Source organism: Vulpes lagopus, chromosome X (genome assembly GCF_018345385.1).
Source record: "Vulpes lagopus strain Blue_001 chromosome X, ASM1834538v1, whole genome shotgun sequence".
In the NCBI taxonomy this organism is placed as follows: domain Eukaryota; kingdom Metazoa; phylum Chordata; class Mammalia; order Carnivora; family Canidae; genus Vulpes; species Vulpes lagopus.
In genome coordinates this window covers 25565525-25585916 of record NC_054848.1, presented here as the reverse complement: position 1 = coordinate 25585916, position 20392 = coordinate 25565525, and the positions used below count along the sequence as shown (strand labels likewise).

The window sequence follows — 20392 nt, the reverse complement described above, 5'->3', positions numbered from 1 at the left end:
TAAAGAGTGCAATTTCCTCCCCTGAGGACACATTCCACATTTTGTCCACATTTTAAGACTCACTTTAATCTCCAAATCACATATCTGTACACCTATTTCCTTTGTGCTGATTTCACTTAAATGCATGGTTTGTCAAATGAAGACTGTAAACCAATATTTACGCTATTACATGTAACACAAAGGAATGGCTTTTAACAGAAATTCATCGACCTCCTCCACAACATTTTTTCTTATAAAATACAGGCATCAAAACAATTCTGAACATATTTATGATACTACGAGTAGTCAGCTCTCATACCGCTTCAAACATTCACAATTTGTGGCAATATTCATTGTACCTGCTACTTTAGACAATCTCAACTGAAGCTCTTTCATGAAGCAAGATGGATAAAGCATGCCTATTTTCCCTTCTTGAGATTTTTTTTTTTACTTTTCTATAGTAATCTGACTCTTCTCCCAGGCTTTCATTTTGTAAACCTGAATTCTATTTTGAGTACTCCGAGTTTATGCTTAAGTGACGGTGTCTCAACAAGAGGAAGGAAAATTGTGCTTCATTTTTCCTCCTGTAAACTGAAAACACAATGGTGTATATATTTTAAATATATTCTTACCAATGTCCAGGTCATGTTTACCAGCTGGAATTCTTTTACTTAATGTGTGGGTACTCTGCACTGTGAAATATATATATATATATTTAAATATTTTATTTATTTATTCATGAGACACACACACACACACACACACACACACACACACACAGAGGCAGAGACACAGGCAGAGAGAGAAGCAGGCTCCATGCAGGGAGCCTGATGTGAGACTCAATCCCGGGTCTCCAGGATCACGCCCTGGGCCAAAGGTGGTGCTAAACCGCTGAGCCACCCAGGCTGCCCTGCACTGTGATATTTAATCAAGACATTAACACGAGTAGAAGATTGTTGGTTTAAGACAAGTTTGAGATCCACTAAAATTAGTTGTTCTGTGTTTGTCCTTCTGGTGGCTGTGGAAACTTCCTATATTTGGACATCACTAGACATCTTAGCTCCTGAAGTACAACTTTAATGTTATATTTTGCTATTTTGCCAACACTGGTATGCTCTGTGCATCCACCATTCTACTGGAATTATTAATTCCATTCATATTAATTTTGGTTACAAATCTAACTGATAGAGGGGCTCCTGGATATTTAGGTCCATATTCTACTTTCAGGCTATGTATTCTGTTTTCATAATTTGTCCGTGGAGATTGCCATCTTCTCCTACCCCCAACACCAAGAGTACAATTTTCAAAAAATAATTTGAACCAAGAATCTTGATTACTGTAACTAACGTTAAAAGTGGCTGGCTTCCGGGATGCCTGGGTGGCTCAGTGGTTGAGCGCCTGCCTTCAGCCAAGCATGTGATCCTGGGGTCCCGGGATCAAGTCTCACACTGGGCTCCCTGCAAGGAGCCTGCTTCTCTCTCTGCCTCTCTCTCTCTCTCTCTCTCTCTCTCTCTGTGTGTGTGTCTCATGAATAAATAAATAAAATCTTTTTAAAAAAGTGGCTGGCTTCCAAGGATGGAAAGGAACTAGAAAGTGCTTTTATAGATTCAGAATATTTTCATAACAATGGTTTTGAAGGAAACAATGCATATGTATGGGTCTTCATTAAAGCACACAAAAGCCACAAAAGGCTAGAAAATCATGAGAGGTCACCACATGAGTAAGATAACTTTTTTTTTTTTTAACAGAAAACAGCTGAGAGTCAGTCTCTTCTGTTTTATGTAGAGAAATTTAGCTGATTATGAGGGATAGTAGGGACAAGCAGGGCAGTTTAGAGAAATCATAATCATGGGAGTCTTTCTTTTTTTTTTAAGATTTTTTAAATTAATTTTTATTGGTGTTCAATTTACCAACATACAGAAAAACACCCAGTGCTCATCCCGTCAAGTGTCCACCTCAGTGCCCGTCACCCATTCCCCTCCAACACCCGCCCTCCTCCCCCCTTCCACCACCCCTAGTTCGTTTCCCCGAGTTAGGAGTCTTTATGTTCTGTCTCCCTTCCTGATATTTCCCAACATTTCTTCTCCCTTCCTTTATATTCCCTTTCACTATTATTTATATTCCCCAAATGAATGAGAACATACACTGCTTGTCCTTGTCCGATTGACTTATTTCACTCAGCATAATACCCTCCAGTTCCATCCACGTTGAAGCAAATGGTGGGTATTTGTCGTTTCTAATTGCTGAGTAATATTCCATTGTATACATAAACCACATCTTCTTTATCCATTCATCTTTCGATGGACACCGAGGCTCCTTCCACAGTTTGGCTATTGTGGCCATTGCTGATAGAAACATCGGGGTGCAGGTGTCCCGACGTTTCATTGCATCTGAATCTTTGGGGTAAATCCCCAACAGTGCAATTGCTGGGTCGTAGGGCAGGTCTATTTTTAACTCTTTGAGGAACCTCCACACAGTTTTCCAGAGTGGCTGCACCAGTTCACATTCCATGGGAGTCTTTCTTACCAGGATTTACACTAAATTGTCAAGAAGAAAAAGTCTGGTTTTTGTTCCTTCATCTGTTCACATTCTGAATCCAGGATTCAGTGATACCAGTTATGAAGAATAAGGAGTTGAATAAGAACCAATCCCAGATCCTAAGTAGTTTATGGTTTAGAAGGAAAGATTAAGCATGATTATGTCATCAATATATCCTGCTTGACTAGCCTACTTACAAAATAAGGTTACATTTCCTTTAAATGTCTAATAATTGCCTTGTACTCATCAACTCCTGCCACAGTGCTAGGCTTTGAGTAAATGATAAAGTATTTGTGATTCAGTTATTATCTGCTTCTCTGATAGTATAACTGGCCATATACGACTAGGTTTTCTCAGACTGGATGAATTGACTTTAAGGGTTTATCCCATTCCTTCTAATATATTACAGTGTTTGTTCTTCTTGAGTAAAGCAACGGTAGTGAAATATTTAAGGGAAAGTTTCTTAATTTGAAAAGAATCAGGCCAAGATATGGAAACAACTAAATGCCTACCAATGGATAAATGGATAAAAAAAAAATGTGGTATCTATACACAATGGAATATTATTCAGCACGAGAAAGGAGGATACCCTGCCATTTGTGACAACATGGATGGACAGAGAGCTCATTATGCTAAATGAGGTAAGTCAGACAGAGAAAAACAAATACTGTATGATATCACTTATACGTGGAATCTAAAAAACTCAAACTTGTAAAAACAGAGTAGAATAATAGTTACCATAAGGAGAGGGGTGGGGGATATGACTGATACTATTTAAGGGTACAAACATGGAATGAATAGTAAATAAGCTACAGAGATCTAATGCACAGTATCATGAATATAAACAATATTTTACTGTTATTATATAATGTGATAAATGTCACTACAATAGCAATCATATTACAATCTATAAATGTATGAAAGTAACATATACCTTAAATTTAGTGTTACATGTTAAATATATTCAGTGAAAATATAAAGAATCAAAAGTTATATACAGCTCAAAAACAGAGAAAACAAACTCTCAGTGTATCACCTCTTCAATAAAACCTGACAAGGCAAAGGCTATTTATTATCTTTTCAGTATGTGAAAACACAATTTCAATTATATTATCAGATTATTTCTTACATTTTAGAACTTTTCCAAGCATTGCTCCTTTCCAAATGTTTTTACATTTTCCTATGTTACAGTTAATATTTGATTCTATTTAAGGCAGCTTATTTGACAACAATCTATGTGATCATAATTGAATTTTGAACCTAGTTTTAAAAAACCGAAGAGTTAGGTGATAAAATAAAGCTTCGTGACATTTGGCTGCCCTTTTAGAATTTCATTAACATAAGTGAGACAAAACAAACTACAAATAAGCAGAAAAAAACCCCAGCTAAAATGGGGAAACACCAAAGAAGTTATTTTTACCTAGACAAACCTGAATATGCAACTATGAAAAAATGCACTCAATTCTTTGTCTTACAGCTTTTTATTCTGTTGATTCTGTTTTCAAACTTTACATTGTTCACAGTGGACTTCAACAAACAAAATATTTCTTTTTGCTGGCTTTATTACTGAGATACAACTGACATATAGCATTGTGTAAGCTTAAGGTAGACAATGTGTTGATTTGATACACTTACATATTGCAAAATGATTATTGCCATGGCATTAGCTAACACCTCCATGTGTCACACAATTACTAATTCTTTTTTTGTGGTAAGAACATTTAAGAGTTATTCTCTTAGCAACTTTCAAGTACATAATACAGGATTATTAGCTACAAAATGTTTCTTGAAAAGTATTATGACTTAAAGTAACCTCCAACTTCTAATCTTACACTGTTCATTAGTTATCCTAAAGTGCCATGCAAATTGGTATTCTTATAATCATGAATACAGAAATGGGGTATTCACTAACATTGAATTTTCAATGACAAGCTTTTCTGCAGTAAGCAAAACATTCATTTGTTTTTCAACACTTTTAAATCAACTACAACATAACTGGATGTTAATAATCTAGTACAAAATATGCATAGGGTGGATAATTTCCCCACTCTTCAAAGTTTAGATTGCCACAGGGAAATAATAAAAATTAGTTTTAATAAAGCAAACTTTAAGTGAGAAGTTACATAAGTAAATAAATCACTGAATTGACTATAGTGCTAGTTTAGCATTTTAACTATTACAGGGCTAAACTGGAAAGCACACTATCGCTTTAGAGAAAATATTTTATTCAGATTCATTTTATTAACCCCTTTGATGAATTCAATATGAACTTGATATAACTGGCAAGATTCAGAAATATTTTAAAAATAGAATCTAAGTAAATAAGGTCAAGTTTAAGGATACCTGAAGTTCACTAAACTGAAAGTAAATAAATTAAAAACAATTTTTTTAAGTCATCTCTAACCCAATGGGGCTTGAACTCACAAACTCAAGGTCAAAACTCACATGCTCTGCTGACTGAGCCAGCCAGATGCCCCTGAAAGTAAATACATTTCAGAGCTCCCAAGAACTACTTAATCTCCAAGAACAAGAAGAACTTTAGAAGAAGAAGGAATTCACCACCACAAATATCAAGATTTATGTGTTTGGGCGGCGGGTGGCAGAGGCGGGGGTTTGCAAATGGTTGAACACTACCATGATTTTAGATACTGGCATTTTCTTGGATCAGATTTATTATATGTACATTATCTCAAATGTTTCTTAAGTATATACATTGTTAAACAGAGAGATCATCTGCTGTCAGTATATTAGATTTTGTTAATATTTAATTTATCTGCTCAAATTTACATTTGTCTTACTATTAATTTGGGTTCTTTGGAAAAGACTAACTCTCTTCACCATATTTTTTTCCTTTCAGTGAGTGCCGTGAGTAAATTTGACTAGCAGCTGATTCTTAGACACACCAGGTAGCACATCTGCCTTCCCACTGTAATGATGGGCTATGAGAGGAATACACTAGATTCCTGGCTACAACTTCTCATTCTCAACATGAGGACAGAAAATCCTACTTTGCACATGTGAATTTATACACCATGATTAATGGCAAAAAAGGCAAGAAGACTGTCCATTTCTATCCTAAAGACATCCTCTTTGCCTTGATTTATACCCAGAATATTCTTTTTTTAAAAGATTTTATTTATTTATTCATGAGAGACAGAGACATGGGAAGAGGGAAGAGAAGCAGGCTCCATGCAGAGAGCCCAATGTGGGACTCCATCCCGGGCCTCCAGGATCACGCCCTGAGCCAAAGGCAGATACTCAACCACTGAGCCACCCAGGCGTCCCTACACCAGGAATATCTTTGTGGGGCTGTCTGGGTAAATGAAAGGATGTCCTCTCTTTTGAGCACCATTTGGATGACTACACAGATTCTGACTCAGGCTGTGAGTATCTGGCAAAAGGGGCAAATGAGTGGTTTACTGCAGGCATCAATAAAGATATCTGACTTGTACTATTATGTTATTCTAAAAACAGGATCAATGATACCTGAGCTGAAGGGAAGTGAGCAAAAAGCTCCTTTAAAAAAAAAAAAACAAAAAATAAAATTGTAACAGATTCATTCAAACAACCATTTTTCTTTTGGGAAAAGGCCAAGTTTGAGGTTAATGTGACATTATCTGTGAAATACTGAAAAATCTGTTGGCCTTGAAAGGTATGTCAACATATTGCCAGCTTTGAGTTACCTTAGTAACTAATAGACTAAGACCTTGCGAGTATTTAGTGACCAAGGAAAGTGGAAAGCCATTTAGATGTTCTAAGTGCACCCGAAATTTTTTTTCATTGCATTAAACTGGTTTGTGTTCTTTCTTTTCCTCATTTCTGAGCTTTCAGAACAGGTAAATGAAAAACAGCCTGAAAATAATTTAGTTAGAGAATAAGAACAAAATTGGGATTAGGAAAACTAAGGCAAATAATTGGGCTTCCGATCTAAGTGGTAGTTTGCATGAAATCCTGATCTCACATTAGCATTAAACTTAAGACAAGTAACACAGAAAAGGTACTGTGAAATGTTTGAGGTCATTCTCGGTCACACTTTTGGATTAAATGAATTCTTTCATTTAAAGAAGATAAGAACATTTTTCAGTGATATCTTGGCATACTTGGATACTTCAAATGTCATTTTAGTGATTATCTTTGTATAAATCATTAGGCTGAACAGAACATTTAGAATTGTGAGTGACTGGGAATTTATCCAGTCCAAGTCAGAGAGGTTCCCAAGCTAGTGAGAAAATGGGCAAAGATAAGCAAACTCACTGTTTCATGAGTGTGGCTTCTCCCTCTGCCGTGCTGCCTTTCCAATACCATCAGAAAGCATATAAAATCTGGTCACTGACTTATGCCTATCACGGGACTGGCTTTTTTTTCCTTTTTTTTTGGTTTCATTATTATAGAACTCTTGCTCTCCTAGCATGACCCCAGCAAAACAAAGAAGAAACTAGCCTCAATAAAAACAGCTTAGTGAAATATAATGTACATGCCATAACATTCATTTAAGTGTACAGCTCAACAATTTTTACTATATTTACAGAGATAATCAATCATCATGACAATCTAATTTTAGAATATTTCCATTTTTCTCAAAAGAATCTCTATACTTTTAATAGCCATGCCCCTTTCCCATCCCTCACCCCAACTAAACAATGATGTATTTTCTATTTATATAGATTTGCCTCTTCTGGACTTTTCATATAAATAGAATCATACAATATGTGGTCTTTTTTATTTTCTATTTTTTTAAGTGGGCTCCAGGCCCAGAGTGGAGCCCAACATAGGGCTCAAACACATGACCCTGAGATCAAAACCTGAGCTGGGATCAAGAGTCGGATGCTTAACTGCCTGAGTCACCCAGGTGCCCCAATATGTGATATTTATTTATTTATTTTTAGAGCGGGAGTGGGAGTCAGTGGGTAGGGTGGGGGAGGGGCAGAGACAGAGAGAGGGAAACTTAAGCAGGCTCCACACCCAGCACAGAGCCCCACTCAGGGCTTGATCCCATGACCTTGAGATCATGACCTGAGATGAAACCAAGAGTCAGATGCTTAGCTGACTGAGACTGGGTGCCCCAATATATGGCCTTTTCTTTTTTTTAAGATGTTATTTATTTATTCATGAGAGACACACAGAGAGAGAGGCAGAGACATAGGCAGAGGGAGAAGCAGGCTCCATGCAGGGAGCCCGATGGGGGACTCGATCCTGGAACTCCAGGATCACGCCCTGAACCGAAGGCAGACACTCAACTGCTGAGCCACCCAGGTGTCCCTATGTGGCCTTTTATGATAGGCTTCTTTCACTTAGCATGTTGTAGCAGGCTTCAGTACTTTATTCCTTTTTATTGCTAAATACTAGTTCATTGTATGGATAGACCCCAATTTACTCATCAGCTGATGGATATTTGGACTGTTTCCATTTTTTGTTATTATGAATAATGCTGCTATGAACATGCATATACTAGTTTTTGTGTGGACAGGTTTTCATCTGTCTTGTGTAGATTCCTTGGAGTGGGATTGCTGAGGGCCTACCAGACTGTTTGCCAAAACGGCTGCACCATTTTACACATTCACCAGCAGTGTAGGAGGGTTCAAATGTCTTCTGTCCTCTTTTTATTAGAGCTCTCCCAGCAGATAGAGAGTGAAGTCTCATTGTGTTTTTGATTTGCATCTTCCTGATGATTAATAATGTTATGCAGCATTTCGTTTACTTACTGGCCTTCCGTCTATCTTCTTTGGAATAATCTCTCTTCAGACTCTGCACATTTTTCATTGGGTTACTGGGCTTTTTATTATTGAAGTGTTCTAGAGTTCTTTAAATCTTCTGGGTACAAGTCTCCTTGAGTCATATGATTTGCAGATATTTCCCCCTCAGTTTGTAGGTTGTCTTTTCATTCTCTTGATGGTGCCTTTTGAGGTGCAAAAAATTTATGCAGGGGATTACAGGCCTTTAATATAATAGACTGACCCTGGAAATCAATTTCAAAGGAAATTTTGTGCATTGGTTATATATTGCTACTTAACAAATGACCTCAAACTTGGCAGCTTAAAGTAGCACACATTTATTACCTCCTAGTTTCCACAGGTCAGGAATCGGGTACATTTTAGCTGGGGTCCTCTGCTCAGGGTCTTCAAAGGCTGAAACCAGGACGTTGGCGAGCTATATCCCCATGTGGAAGCTTGATGGGGGAAGGTTTCTCTTTGAATCTTTGCCAAGTTGTTGGAAAAATTCATTTCCTTACTGAGATCTCTGTTTTCTTGCTTTCTGTCAGCCAGGGATGGTTCTCAGGTCCTACAGACCACTCAGGTTCTTATCACGTCACCTCCTCCACAGGCCACTTCACAACAGGACTCGTAGCTTCTTTGAGGGCAGAAGAACAATCTTTCTCACACTTTAAATCTCTAGGACTTCAGGAAGGGCCAGATCTTTCCTGTAAAGACTCGCCTGATTATGTCAGGCCCACCAGAGATAATTTCCCTTTTGATTAATTCAAAGTCAACTGAATCATGGGGGTTCAGTCTCCTAACTAGGGGAGTCACATCCCATTATGTTCACAGATTCCACGCACACTCAAGGATTATAAAGATGTATACACCAACAGGTGGGACTCTTGGAAGCCATTTTCAGGTTCTGCTTACCACATCTTGAAAAGGTAACTTTTCTACTCTATTTCTACATGGAGAGATTTATGTAGGGAGCATTTTAGTAATTTAATTTGTGATTTTCCCTTCTATTTAGAAGTTAAAAAATAACATGGAGTTTTTGTACCTAAATTATATTTGCCTGATTTTTCATTTTTGAGGAAAGGTTAAGAGTGAACAAGTAAATGAGAGGCTTTCAAATCGACCATGTTTCAAATAATTACACTATATGAAATTACACATATGAAAACACATATGAAAAAACACATATAAAAACTACCAAGGCTATGGGTATTGAAAGAATAGTGTTCTCCTGAAATGTCTTTATTTGAAAGTCCATTTTTTAAAAGATTTTATTTATTCATGAGAGACAGAGACGGACAGAGAGAGAGAGAGAGAGAGGCAGAGACACAGGCAGAGGGAGGAGAAGCAGGCTCCACACAGAGAGCCCGATGTGGGACTGGATCCCGGGACTCCAGGATCACACCCTGAGCTGAAGGTAGGCGCTAAAACTGCTGAGCCACCCAGGGATCCCCCACAAAAGTCCATTTTTAAGGTAAAATACTTCTCATTTTTCAAATATTTATTTGAAAATCAAACCTCTCTCATTCCTAAGACCCCTATCTCATGCCCAGTAAGCAAGCAAGGAACAAAGTTTACTTACGTGGGATCAGAATAAATAGTCAAGAGAAAAATATTTGTGGAAATCATAATTTTGGATAATGACTATTTCTATCGTTGCTGCCTTCCATAGTACGTTATTTTCACTTCTCAATGCTCTGGGGCTTTGAACAACTATAGAAGATCCTAATAACTGAATTGTCATTGCAAACTAAAAATCCTTTTGTTACTTCTTGCTTAAAGCAATTTGATTGATAACACCATTGTGTAAATAAAATTTGCTAAGAGAGTAGAACTTAAATATTTTCTTCAAAATGAAAATAGATCAATCTATGAGGCAATGGATGAGCTACTTAATGAGATGGGGGGGAGATCCTTTCACAATAGTTACATATATCAAAATCACCACGACGTGCACTTTAAATACCTTCCAATTTTGTCAGTTATATTTCAATAAAGCCAAAATTTAATAAAAAGCAATTTGGGCTGCAGTATAGGTAAAGGAGGATGAGTTACGGCTTGAGTTGAGGAAGAATTCAATCATGACTGGTGAACTGGTGGGGTCATCCTGCCATGGAAGTGTCCTGGGAAGGATCTCAGTGTGTGCCTACTGTTGTGGCACAGACATATCTGAATGCTTCTAATGAGTTGGGATGACCAAAGAGTCATTTATTTGTAGGAGTTGCTAGAAACTTCTTGGGAGAGAATTTATTTGAAGATTCTTGTCTCGGTATTTTTCCAGATTCAGGACCTGAGGGAAGGATCCAAATTCAAGGAGCTTAATTGGGAGGTACAGATAACGTTGGTAGAAGAATGGGGTCATGAGACAGGGCAGGGGAGGTAACCAATACATGAAGCCAACTGCCCCAGGGGAATTCTGGAGCAGAATTCCTCTGGAAAATAGTACACAACACATGAAGTATGAGAGCTGAGAAGTTTACACACCTATCTTGAGAATCAAGGGCTGAGGGCTGCTCCCAGGAGGTGTGCATTCCTTAGCACTGGGCACATCCTTAGGCACAGGGATATGGATTTGGGTAGCTGGACATCTACAGCAACCTACAGAAAGTTCCAGGGACACTAAGAGGGCACTGACAGTATCTGTTACAAGCTTATTCTCATCTTATGTCCTCTGAGGGAAGAGAAACATTCCGCCTTTTGCTTGAATCCATTTCTCCAGTCACTTGGACACTTAGGTAAATGCTGAAGTGAAAGAACGCTCTAAGTAAAAGCTGAGAAAGCTATTTCATTAAACTCAAAACATATGGACCGGGAATAACCCTGCTGCAGAACCCAATTCAACAGAGGGGAAGGAGCCCCATGCTCTTTTCCACCCAGAATATCATGTTCCTGGCAAAGCTTTGTGATAACCTGGGAATGAACTTGCTCTTGAGTACATTACTCTCTTGGGTTTTCCTAAATGTCCTGGAAAAGTGGGTCAGGGCTAGAAAATCCATTATTATTGTCAAGGCAACCACATTTCTGCAGACTAGTGAGGCGTGGGAAGATGACGTAGGCCATGAAATTCCCAGCAGCCTCACTCCTCACCTAGTTCTTTTCCGTGTTCATTGTGCTCTGTTTATCATCTTTCATCTCCTTGTGGATCAGATCAGAAATAATTGGACAAGAAGCAGCTCTCAAGTTGTATTGTAAGATTCGTGATCAGAAACCATCCAAGAGTGAAGAGACTCTCCATCTGCCCACTTATAGACTCATCCTTTCAAGAACACAAAGAACTGGGTTTAACCACTCTATATTTTCTATTTCTTTGGAATTTTTGGTTTCCTGGGGCTCAAATGGAGAAAACCAGGTAGATCTCCGTCTTGCTGTCCATTTGTCTGCAATGGTCTATCAGGATGTCCTCCATGCTATGTGACAAATACATTGTCTCCATGTGTTCTTTCTCCTGCCTCAGATGAGCTCTTTTCTGACTGGTCCTTTTGTCCTCTCTTCCCACATTTTCCATTATTAGAGGCTTTCCAACAGATTGCAGCGCTTCTACTGCAATGTCCCTCCCAACAGGCTCTACCACTCAAGGTCCTTGATCATGCTCATGTCCTTGGCATTTACCGTCTAGCTTCCATAGATTACGAGAGTCATCCTCTCCAGCAGGGCCCCTGTGGAGAACAACCCAGGTGGCTGGCATTCTGAAGATCCATGCCTGTTACTCTCAGCTGGGTGAGGAGAACCCACACTTCCAGGAGCTTGGACTTCACTGCTCTCTTTAGGGTGGGGTAGACTAGAAAAGGAAAAATCTTATTTGCTTATCCACGATGACTCTGTTGTGGGAATGAGACTCAGGTTATCCTTCAGCAAAGTCAATCTGCCTCACATGCTCCATGTCCTTGGATTTTCACTGAGGCAAGTTTTAATCTTTCCCCTTCACAGATTAGGCAATAAGGCCAAGTGTGGTGAGACAGGTACCCCAGTGTGCCCATCTAGGAAGTAGCAGTGCTCAGCTGAGAAATGGACTGCAACCAGGGCACACATTCTCTGCACTGCTGCACCCCATCTTTCCCAGAACAAGACCTAGCTATCACCTTAAAAAGTTTGGTTTTTAGGGAGAAATAGGTAAAAATGACCTGTATAAGAAATAAAGCCAAAAAAAAAAAAACCCAAAATGAAAGGAAACCCAAATAAATATCTGTACTGCTATGAGTAGGAAACAGATCAACAAGGATCCACATTCATGAGGTTTTGGATCTGAGGCACTGCTGGTCAACTGCTATTGAAAGTCAGATCATTTGTTGACAATATCTTTCAGCCCACAAGAAAGATTACATTGACAATGACTGCTTTTGGGACACAGAGTAAAATGAACTTCTAGGTTATCCCCGTCAAGGACCATTAAGTCCTGAACTATGAGGGACACTGTGAACGAGTCATATTTTAACCTCCCATGAGCACGCGGCCGGCAGGCTTCGCCCCCTCTCCTCCCTTCAACAAATCTGACCTTCACTGAAATTTATGTGAAAATGAAAAGGGAAAGGAAAGCTGTGGCCCTGCCAAATTCTGACGATGTTACTCATTTTAATTACTGGTATTTGGAAATTAAATGGCCTAGGGCTTGTTCGGCAATTTGTTTCTGGAAAAAAAATGATTTAAGCAAGCCACAGAGTTCCAGCATCTTTTTACAGCAGGTGTTGAACAAGGCGTTCGTTCATTTTTCTTTTTACAGAATGTCCTTGTAAGCATAATAACAATTAGGAAGCAAGGCCTTCACATGGAAACCTCAGGCTCGTTCTGACATTCTTCCTCCGGCTACTTCATTGCCTATAGTTCCCTCGGCCAGCTTTGCCAACGCCTGCACTTGAAAATTCCTTTTAAATAACATTCCACTTTGAAGACTTTTTTCTTCCTTGTAGAAGTAAAGATTTTAAAGGATAATATGAAGAGTACTTTAAAGTTAATTCAACTGCTTTTCCTGTCCTCCGGTTCTATTCTTTAGCTTTGGCTTTAGTTACAATGCCATTAATACAACAAGTTGAGGCAGTTTAAAGGAAAAGAAGGAGGGGCTATAAATGAAGTTGACTTTGAATCTGGGTTTCCAGCCATTGAAGTTGGTCATCTGCTCATAGCTTCATGAGCAGGACTATAATTTAAAACCTGTTTTTTTTTCTTTTTTTTTTTTTTTTGGAACTTGGAAAGTTGCATGGGAAATCCCCTGAACACCAATTGGTTTTAGGTCCTTTTTAAAAAATACCTTTCAATCAATTTTTCTCATTTGTTCTAAAAAGGTGCTCAATCAAACTCAAAACTGGGTTTGTCGCTATCCTGTTTGCTTTAAGATCCACTAATAGACAACAGTGTATTTCTGAAATGAAACTGAACATGAGCTAAAACAGAATCTTATCTTTTAATACTAGCATATATCTGCTCATAGAAATTCCCCAGGCAACATGAAAATAGTTTACTTTTGTGCATGTAGTGTATATGGTACAGTGAAGCCATTAGATATTATACTCTAATTCATGTTATGTAGTCTAATATAAAATTATGATAAGTGGTGGTTGTTGATGATAACCAGCCAGGAAAAAAGTATTAGGACAAAATGGCATCCGATCAGATGATAAGAGACTAGCTCAATTGACTGAAATGGGGAAGAAACTCAGTATAAAACTGTATGAGGGGGCTCCTATGTTCTGGATTGACTTTTCTAACCACAAACTGAAATTATGGTGTCATGTATCAGATCCTATAGAATCTTTGCAATTCTAAAAGCAGAAACTGAAATTAAAACAATACTAATATCACTTTAAGTTTAGGATTACCTTTTGCCAGTTCAGTTATTATCGCTTTTTAAGATGGTTAACACATTTCAAAGAAGCTGATGTGCTAGAGAATTTGACATGTGAAATGATTTGATTTGAAATGGTTAATCAACATTAGACTTGTGACTTTGACTTGAGAGGTATAAAGGAATCTTAAAGTTGATAAAAGTATTTAAATGTGTAAGTGGACCTGATTTACTTTATTAATGTTTCTGCTCTATTAGATTCACAGGAGCTGCTTAAGTGAAGAAGATTGTGTCATACTGGGAGCTGTGTAAAGAATTTTAATAATCAGATATATTAAATTGGTAGATATGTTGAAATTCTTAAGGGAATTTAAGTATTTGAGGTTAATTGTTTAGGGGAATTTAACCCGCTAAATGTGAGCTAATGAACACCAATCAAAGAGTAAGTATAAATGATCATTTATAATTTTAGAACTGTAAGGAGTATAAGATTTGAAATTGAACTTAAATGCTTGAGAAAATCTGGGTTTTAAATTTATTTAATTTTACCAAAATACTCATTTAAAAAATACATAGTAGCAAAAATTTTCTTCTGGAAACAAAAAAATAATACCCTTAGATGTTTAAAAAACTCAAATAAGATTGCTTGTTTGATGAGCACTGATTTTTATATGCATAATTATATTCTGAGTTTTGGTAAGGACACAGGCTATAATCTAAACTTTATTGGCAATCTCAGCTTTTACTCTCAGTACGTACCACCTGTGAGGATGTAAGAGCTGGTCTATGTAGGTATTTGTTGAGGCTTGAAATTAGTCAAATAATCAAATGACAATTGTCACTTTTTGTAGTGTATGATAGAGAAAATCAGTTGAAGAGCTGTTTCACTGAAAAGCTGATGTGAGGGGCACCTGGGCGGCTCAGTTGGTTGTCTGCCTTTGGCTCAGGTCATGATCCCGGGGTCCTGGGATCGAGTCCCACATCAGGCTCGGGGCTTCTCCTTGTCCCTCTGCCTGCCACTCTGTCTACTTGTGTTCTCTCTATCCCTCTGTCAAATAAATAAATAAAATCTTTAAAAAAAAAAAAAGGAAAGAAAAGCAGATGTGAGGTGAAATTAAGATCACTGAGATTTTCTACCTAAGAGCCTCATAAAAAGGACATACACAAGATGGCGAAAAGCTCTGAAGGTGATTCTTCCTCCTCGCCTTTCTGAGACTGAGTAATAAGAAACAGATAAAATTAAGAGAGAAGAGGAGATGCAGGAGAAGAAGAGAGGAGCAAATATTATTTTCTTTGACAGAAAGTTGGAGTAAATAGTCTCTCAAGTGCTTTCTCCGTAGGCCATATCTTCATGCCAAGGAAGATGGGGCAGCAGCACTCTGAAGGAGATACAATGAAACGTTAAGCAACTGCCGAAGGTCGCCAGGTAGGAAGGCACAGCACTGGACTCAAGCCCAGGTAGCCCACCCTTAACCATCTCAATATGTTATTGATAAAGACTTTATTGGATAAGTACTCCAACACATAGCAGGGGGGCAGTAAGCTCTCTGAAGAGAAGTAGAGCTGGCTCGAGGCTATGGAGAATGACAGAATGGGGGAGAGGGAAGCACATGTTTAGATATGTTGGCCTTAGAGAGACCTCCCTGAGGAGATGAATTGAGGTCTGAAAGGAGAAAAGGCAGGGTTAAGTGAAGATCAGGAGGAACGCGTCCTGGCAGATGGATCTACCAGGGCAGGGTCCCTCCAGTGGGAGCAAACTGGTAGTAATTACAAGGCGGCCGGGGCACAAAAGGGAAAGCAAAGAGCTAAGGAGTAGAAAATCGTCTCAGAGCTGGCTAGGGACCAAGGCACACCGAACCCACAGGACCTAATACGGAGGTTATGGCGAAACAGTGACGGCATTTGTAGCTATTAGTTCGTGACTCTTTTTTTTTTTTAATATTTTATTTATTTATTCATGACACACAGAGAGAGAGAGAGAGAGAGAGAGAGAGAGAGAGAGAGAGAGAAAGAAAGAGAGAGAGAGAAAGAGAGGCAGAGACACAGGCAGAGGAAGAAGCAGGCTCCATGCAGGGAGCCCGATGTGGGACTCAATCCTGGGACTCTGGGATCACACCCTGGGTCGAAGGCAGGCGCTCAACCGCTGAGCCACCCAGGCTGCCCGTGACAGTGTGTTTTAAGGAAAGGGTGGGACATTTCTTGGCTAGTCTATAAATATGTGGAGAAGAATCCAACAGGAAACTTCCTTGAGTCCAAGCCATGTAAGGACAGGGTGATGTGTATTAGGAGCTGCAGCACCAGAGCTGGGGCTCTTGGGGGAATTCGAACAAATTGTATTTACTGAGAAAATTTAAGTCAATGGTAGAAAACTGTCAATTTACAAATAAAATTGATGATTGCTTTGTGGAGTGAAGGGCATTTTATCATCAATAACTGAAAGGGGCAAAGTGATTAACAAGAATTATGCAAAGGTTGGTTTCAACAAAAGCTACTCATCTCTAAGTGATAAACTACTATTAAATTTGCTTTCTTCTGAAAGAAATTGAGGAAGACACAAAGAGATGGAAAAATATTCCATGCTCATGGATTGGCAGAATTAATATTGTGAAAATGTCAATGTTACCCAGGGCAAGTTACACGTTCAATGCAATCCCTATCAAAATATCATGGACTTCCTTCAGAGAGTTAGAACAAATTATTTTAAGATTTGTGTGGAATCAGAAAAGACCCCGAATAGCCAGGGGAATTTTAAAAAAGAAAACCGTATCTGGGGGCATCACAATGCCCGATTTTAGGTTGTACTACAAAGCTGTGGTCATCAAGACAGTGTGGTACTGGCACAAAAACAGACACATAGATCAATGGAACAGAATAGAGAACCCAGAAGTGGACCCTGAACTTTATGGTGAACTAATATTCGATAAAGGAGGAAAGACTATTCACTGGAAGAAAGACAGTCTCTTCAATAAATGGTGCTGGGAAAATTGGACATCCACATGCAGAAGAATGAAACTAGACCACTTTCTTTCACCATACACAAAGATAAACTCAAAATGGATGAAAGATCTAAATGTGAGACAAGATTCCATCAAAATCCTAGAGGAGAACACAGGCAACACCCTTTTTGAACTCGGCCACAGGAACTTCTTGCAAGATACAACCACGAAGACAAAAGAAACAAAAGCAAAAATGAACTATTGGGACTTCATCAAGATAAGAAGCTTCTGCACAGCAAAAGAAACAGTCAACAAAACTAAAAGACAACCTATAGAATGGGAGAAGATATTTGCAAATGACGTATCAGGTAAAGGGCTAGTTTCCGAGATCGATAAAGAACTTATTAAACTCAGCAGCCAAGAAACAAACAATCCAATCATGAAATGGGCAAAAGACATGAACAGAAATCTCACAGAGGAAGACATGGACATGGCCAACAAGCACATGAGAAAATGCTCCACATCACTTGCCATCAGGGAAATACAAATCAAAACCACAATGAGATACCACCTCACACCAGTGAGAATGGGGAAAATTAACAAGGCAGGAAACCACAAATTTTGGAGAGGATGCAGAGAAAAGGGAACCCTCTTGCACTGTTGGTGGGAATGTGAACTGGTGCAGCCACTCTGGAAAACTGTGTGGAGGTTCCTCAAACAGTTAAAAATAGATCTGCCCTATGACCCAGCAACTGCACTGCTGGGGATTTACCCCAAAGATACAGATGCAATGAAACGCTGGGACACCTGCACCCCGATGTTTCTAGCAGCAATGTCCACAATAGCCAAACTGTGGAGGGAGCTTCGGTGTCCATGGAAAGATGAATGGATAAAGAAGATGTGGTCTATGTATACAATGGAATATTCCTCAGCCATTAGAAACGACCAATACCCACCATTTGCTTCGACGTGGTTGGAACTGGAGGGTATTATGCTGAGTGAAGTAAGTCAATCGGAAAAGGACAAACATTATATGGTCTCATTCCTTTGGGGAATATAAATAATAGTGAAAGGGAATAGAGGGGAAGGGAGAAGAAATGTGTGGGGAAATATCAGAAAGGGAGACAGAACATGGAAGACTCCTAACTCTGGGAAACGAACTAGGGGTGGTGGAAGGGGAGGAGGGTGGGGGGTGGGGGTGAATGGGTGACGGGCACTGAGGGGGGCACTTGACGGGATGAGCACTGGGTGTTATTCTGTATGTTGGCAAATTGAACATCAATAAAAAATCAATTTATTATTAAAAAATTGCTTTCTTCACAATTGTTAATTAAAATTATCTTCAAAATTTCATTTGTCATTTTTAATCATTCTTTCTCTGTGCTTCTAGGCTCCACTCTCTGACAAAAGTTTAGTTTTCTGTCTGTCCTACCTTAACATGTAGAATTTTCCTTCCAGTAGCTCTTGATAGTGGGATATTTATCTTCCTAACAGCCTTTTGTCACAATGACTATGGGTAGGGTCATTACAGAGCAAGAGCCTGACTGCTAAATGTCCTGCCCTCTGAGGGATGGGCCCCCTCGATGAACTGTTCTTTCCCAAATGACAATACTACCCTGGTTGAAAGCACTGCACATATTTGAGTGCAGTGCTTTATGAATATGGAAATTAAATTTATTGGTTTTTAAATGATTTATAAATTTAAAATTTTTTATGAATTGCAAAAGAAGAATTTATAAATAACTTATAAATAATTTATAGAAAAATAATTTATAGATTTTAAATTTATTAATGAATACGGATTTTCCCACCTAATGAATTTCTAAAGATGAAGATTTCCTGCCCAACATCTTAATAATTTCCCCACAGTCCACTTTAAGTGGACTCACATAAGTAGCTACTTTTAGTTTTCTATTTTATCAGTTAGACAATGGAGTAGTTTTTCTTGACCAGATTATAGGGACAGTATTATGGAACTATTTGATCTGATTGAACAGCCATTTTTATGTATGCATATATTACACAGCTCCATACAGAAAGGGGAATCCATTCTATATACAAAAGTGAAGTAAATATTCACAATGTTATTTCATTACAGGTAATATGTTTTTATCAAAAATGAAGGATTCAGGCATATGGGTAGCTACATATGTGTGGCCATTTGTTTTCTAATGGCTGGAGTTCTGTGTTTTCTGCCTGATTGATTAGTAGTTGGAACAGATTGGCAGGTAAGAAATGGGTGATTAGACAAATTCTATACAGGAATTAATATTCAACATCCTCCAGCATCTAACCATTAACATAATTAGCCAACATGGCTCCCCCAGGTTTTACAACTTATAGGGCCATAATGGGTACCATTTTCACTTATTAACATGCAGAAGAATAACTCATAGGCATATTTTTCTTGACCTTGATTCTTTTTTTCTTTCCCAAGTTTACAATGGCAGACAAAGTAATTTATAGAGACATTTCATGCCAAGGAAAGTAGCAAGGCCGAGCTGCAGCTATATTCTCATTTGGTATATGATATTTGTTTGGGGTTTTAGACTTTAGAAAGCACTTTTGCCTACATTGCCTGCATTGATTCTCACTATAGCCCTATAGGTAGGCAGGGCAAATATCACTGCTACTAAATAGTGTTTCAAGGGGGTGATATATAACTAATGTACTAGCAGGTTAAGCGATTTTCCAGAGGTCACTAGGCTGGTAAGGATGAGCTCAAAATAAAGTGTTTTGATTCTCAATTTATTCCCTCTGTACTTTTTAATCCCATCATTGAAAGAAATAAAACTGGGAGAGGAAGCTCTATACCCTGTATTTGGACACAATGTGGATGAGATCAGATGTATCCAAGCCTACAGATTACTGGTAATTTCCCCAAGGGTATGAAAAATATTTAAGTAAACTTTCCCACTCTTGGAACTTTTAATACCTTTGTCTCTGTCTTAAATAAAAATCAAAGCCCATTTGGACATATTTCAGAAAATACAAAGGACTATTTTAAGTTTCTGTATCTGAAGAGATTTAAAAATTAAAAGCCATACAAAGAATTAGTGATTTCAGAGGGGGTGACAAATTAAACCAAAAGGCCAATAAAAGTCCACGGAAGGTTTCTTTGGATGAAAAAGTAAGGTCTGCAGGAAGATGGTCTTATATTCAGCCTGCCTCAGTCAAATAATTAAACACCACAGAAACAACAAAATTATGTTATTTTCCCCAGATGATGGTAAGTGTCTTTTTTCCCCTAAGTTTTTAGCTGGATTTGGCAACCTAGTAATCCTAGTAGACCCATCAGATATAAATATATAGTTTGACTAAAGCTATCAGTTACAGACACTCCATTTCAGAATACCACGCTTGATTCCTTTAGTTAAGGGAATTATATAAATGTGTCACTTGAAAATGAGTATTAGTTTCTAAGCGTGGGACTCAATATATAAAAAGAAAGT

General features: G+C 38.4%; 1 protein-coding gene across 1 annotated transcript in view; it reads right to left on the bottom strand.

Annotated features, from left to right (window-relative positions):
* Positions 1-967: 967 nt before the first annotated feature.
* Positions 968-20392, bottom strand: part of LOC121482459 (ubiquitin-conjugating enzyme E2 variant 2-like) — a 41138-nt gene continuing 21713 nt past the window's right edge. The window contains 2 exon segments of the mRNA XM_041740377.1: positions 968-1068; positions 1071-1255. Coding sequence (XP_041596311.1) covers positions 968-1068; positions 1071-1255 — 286 coding nt within the window.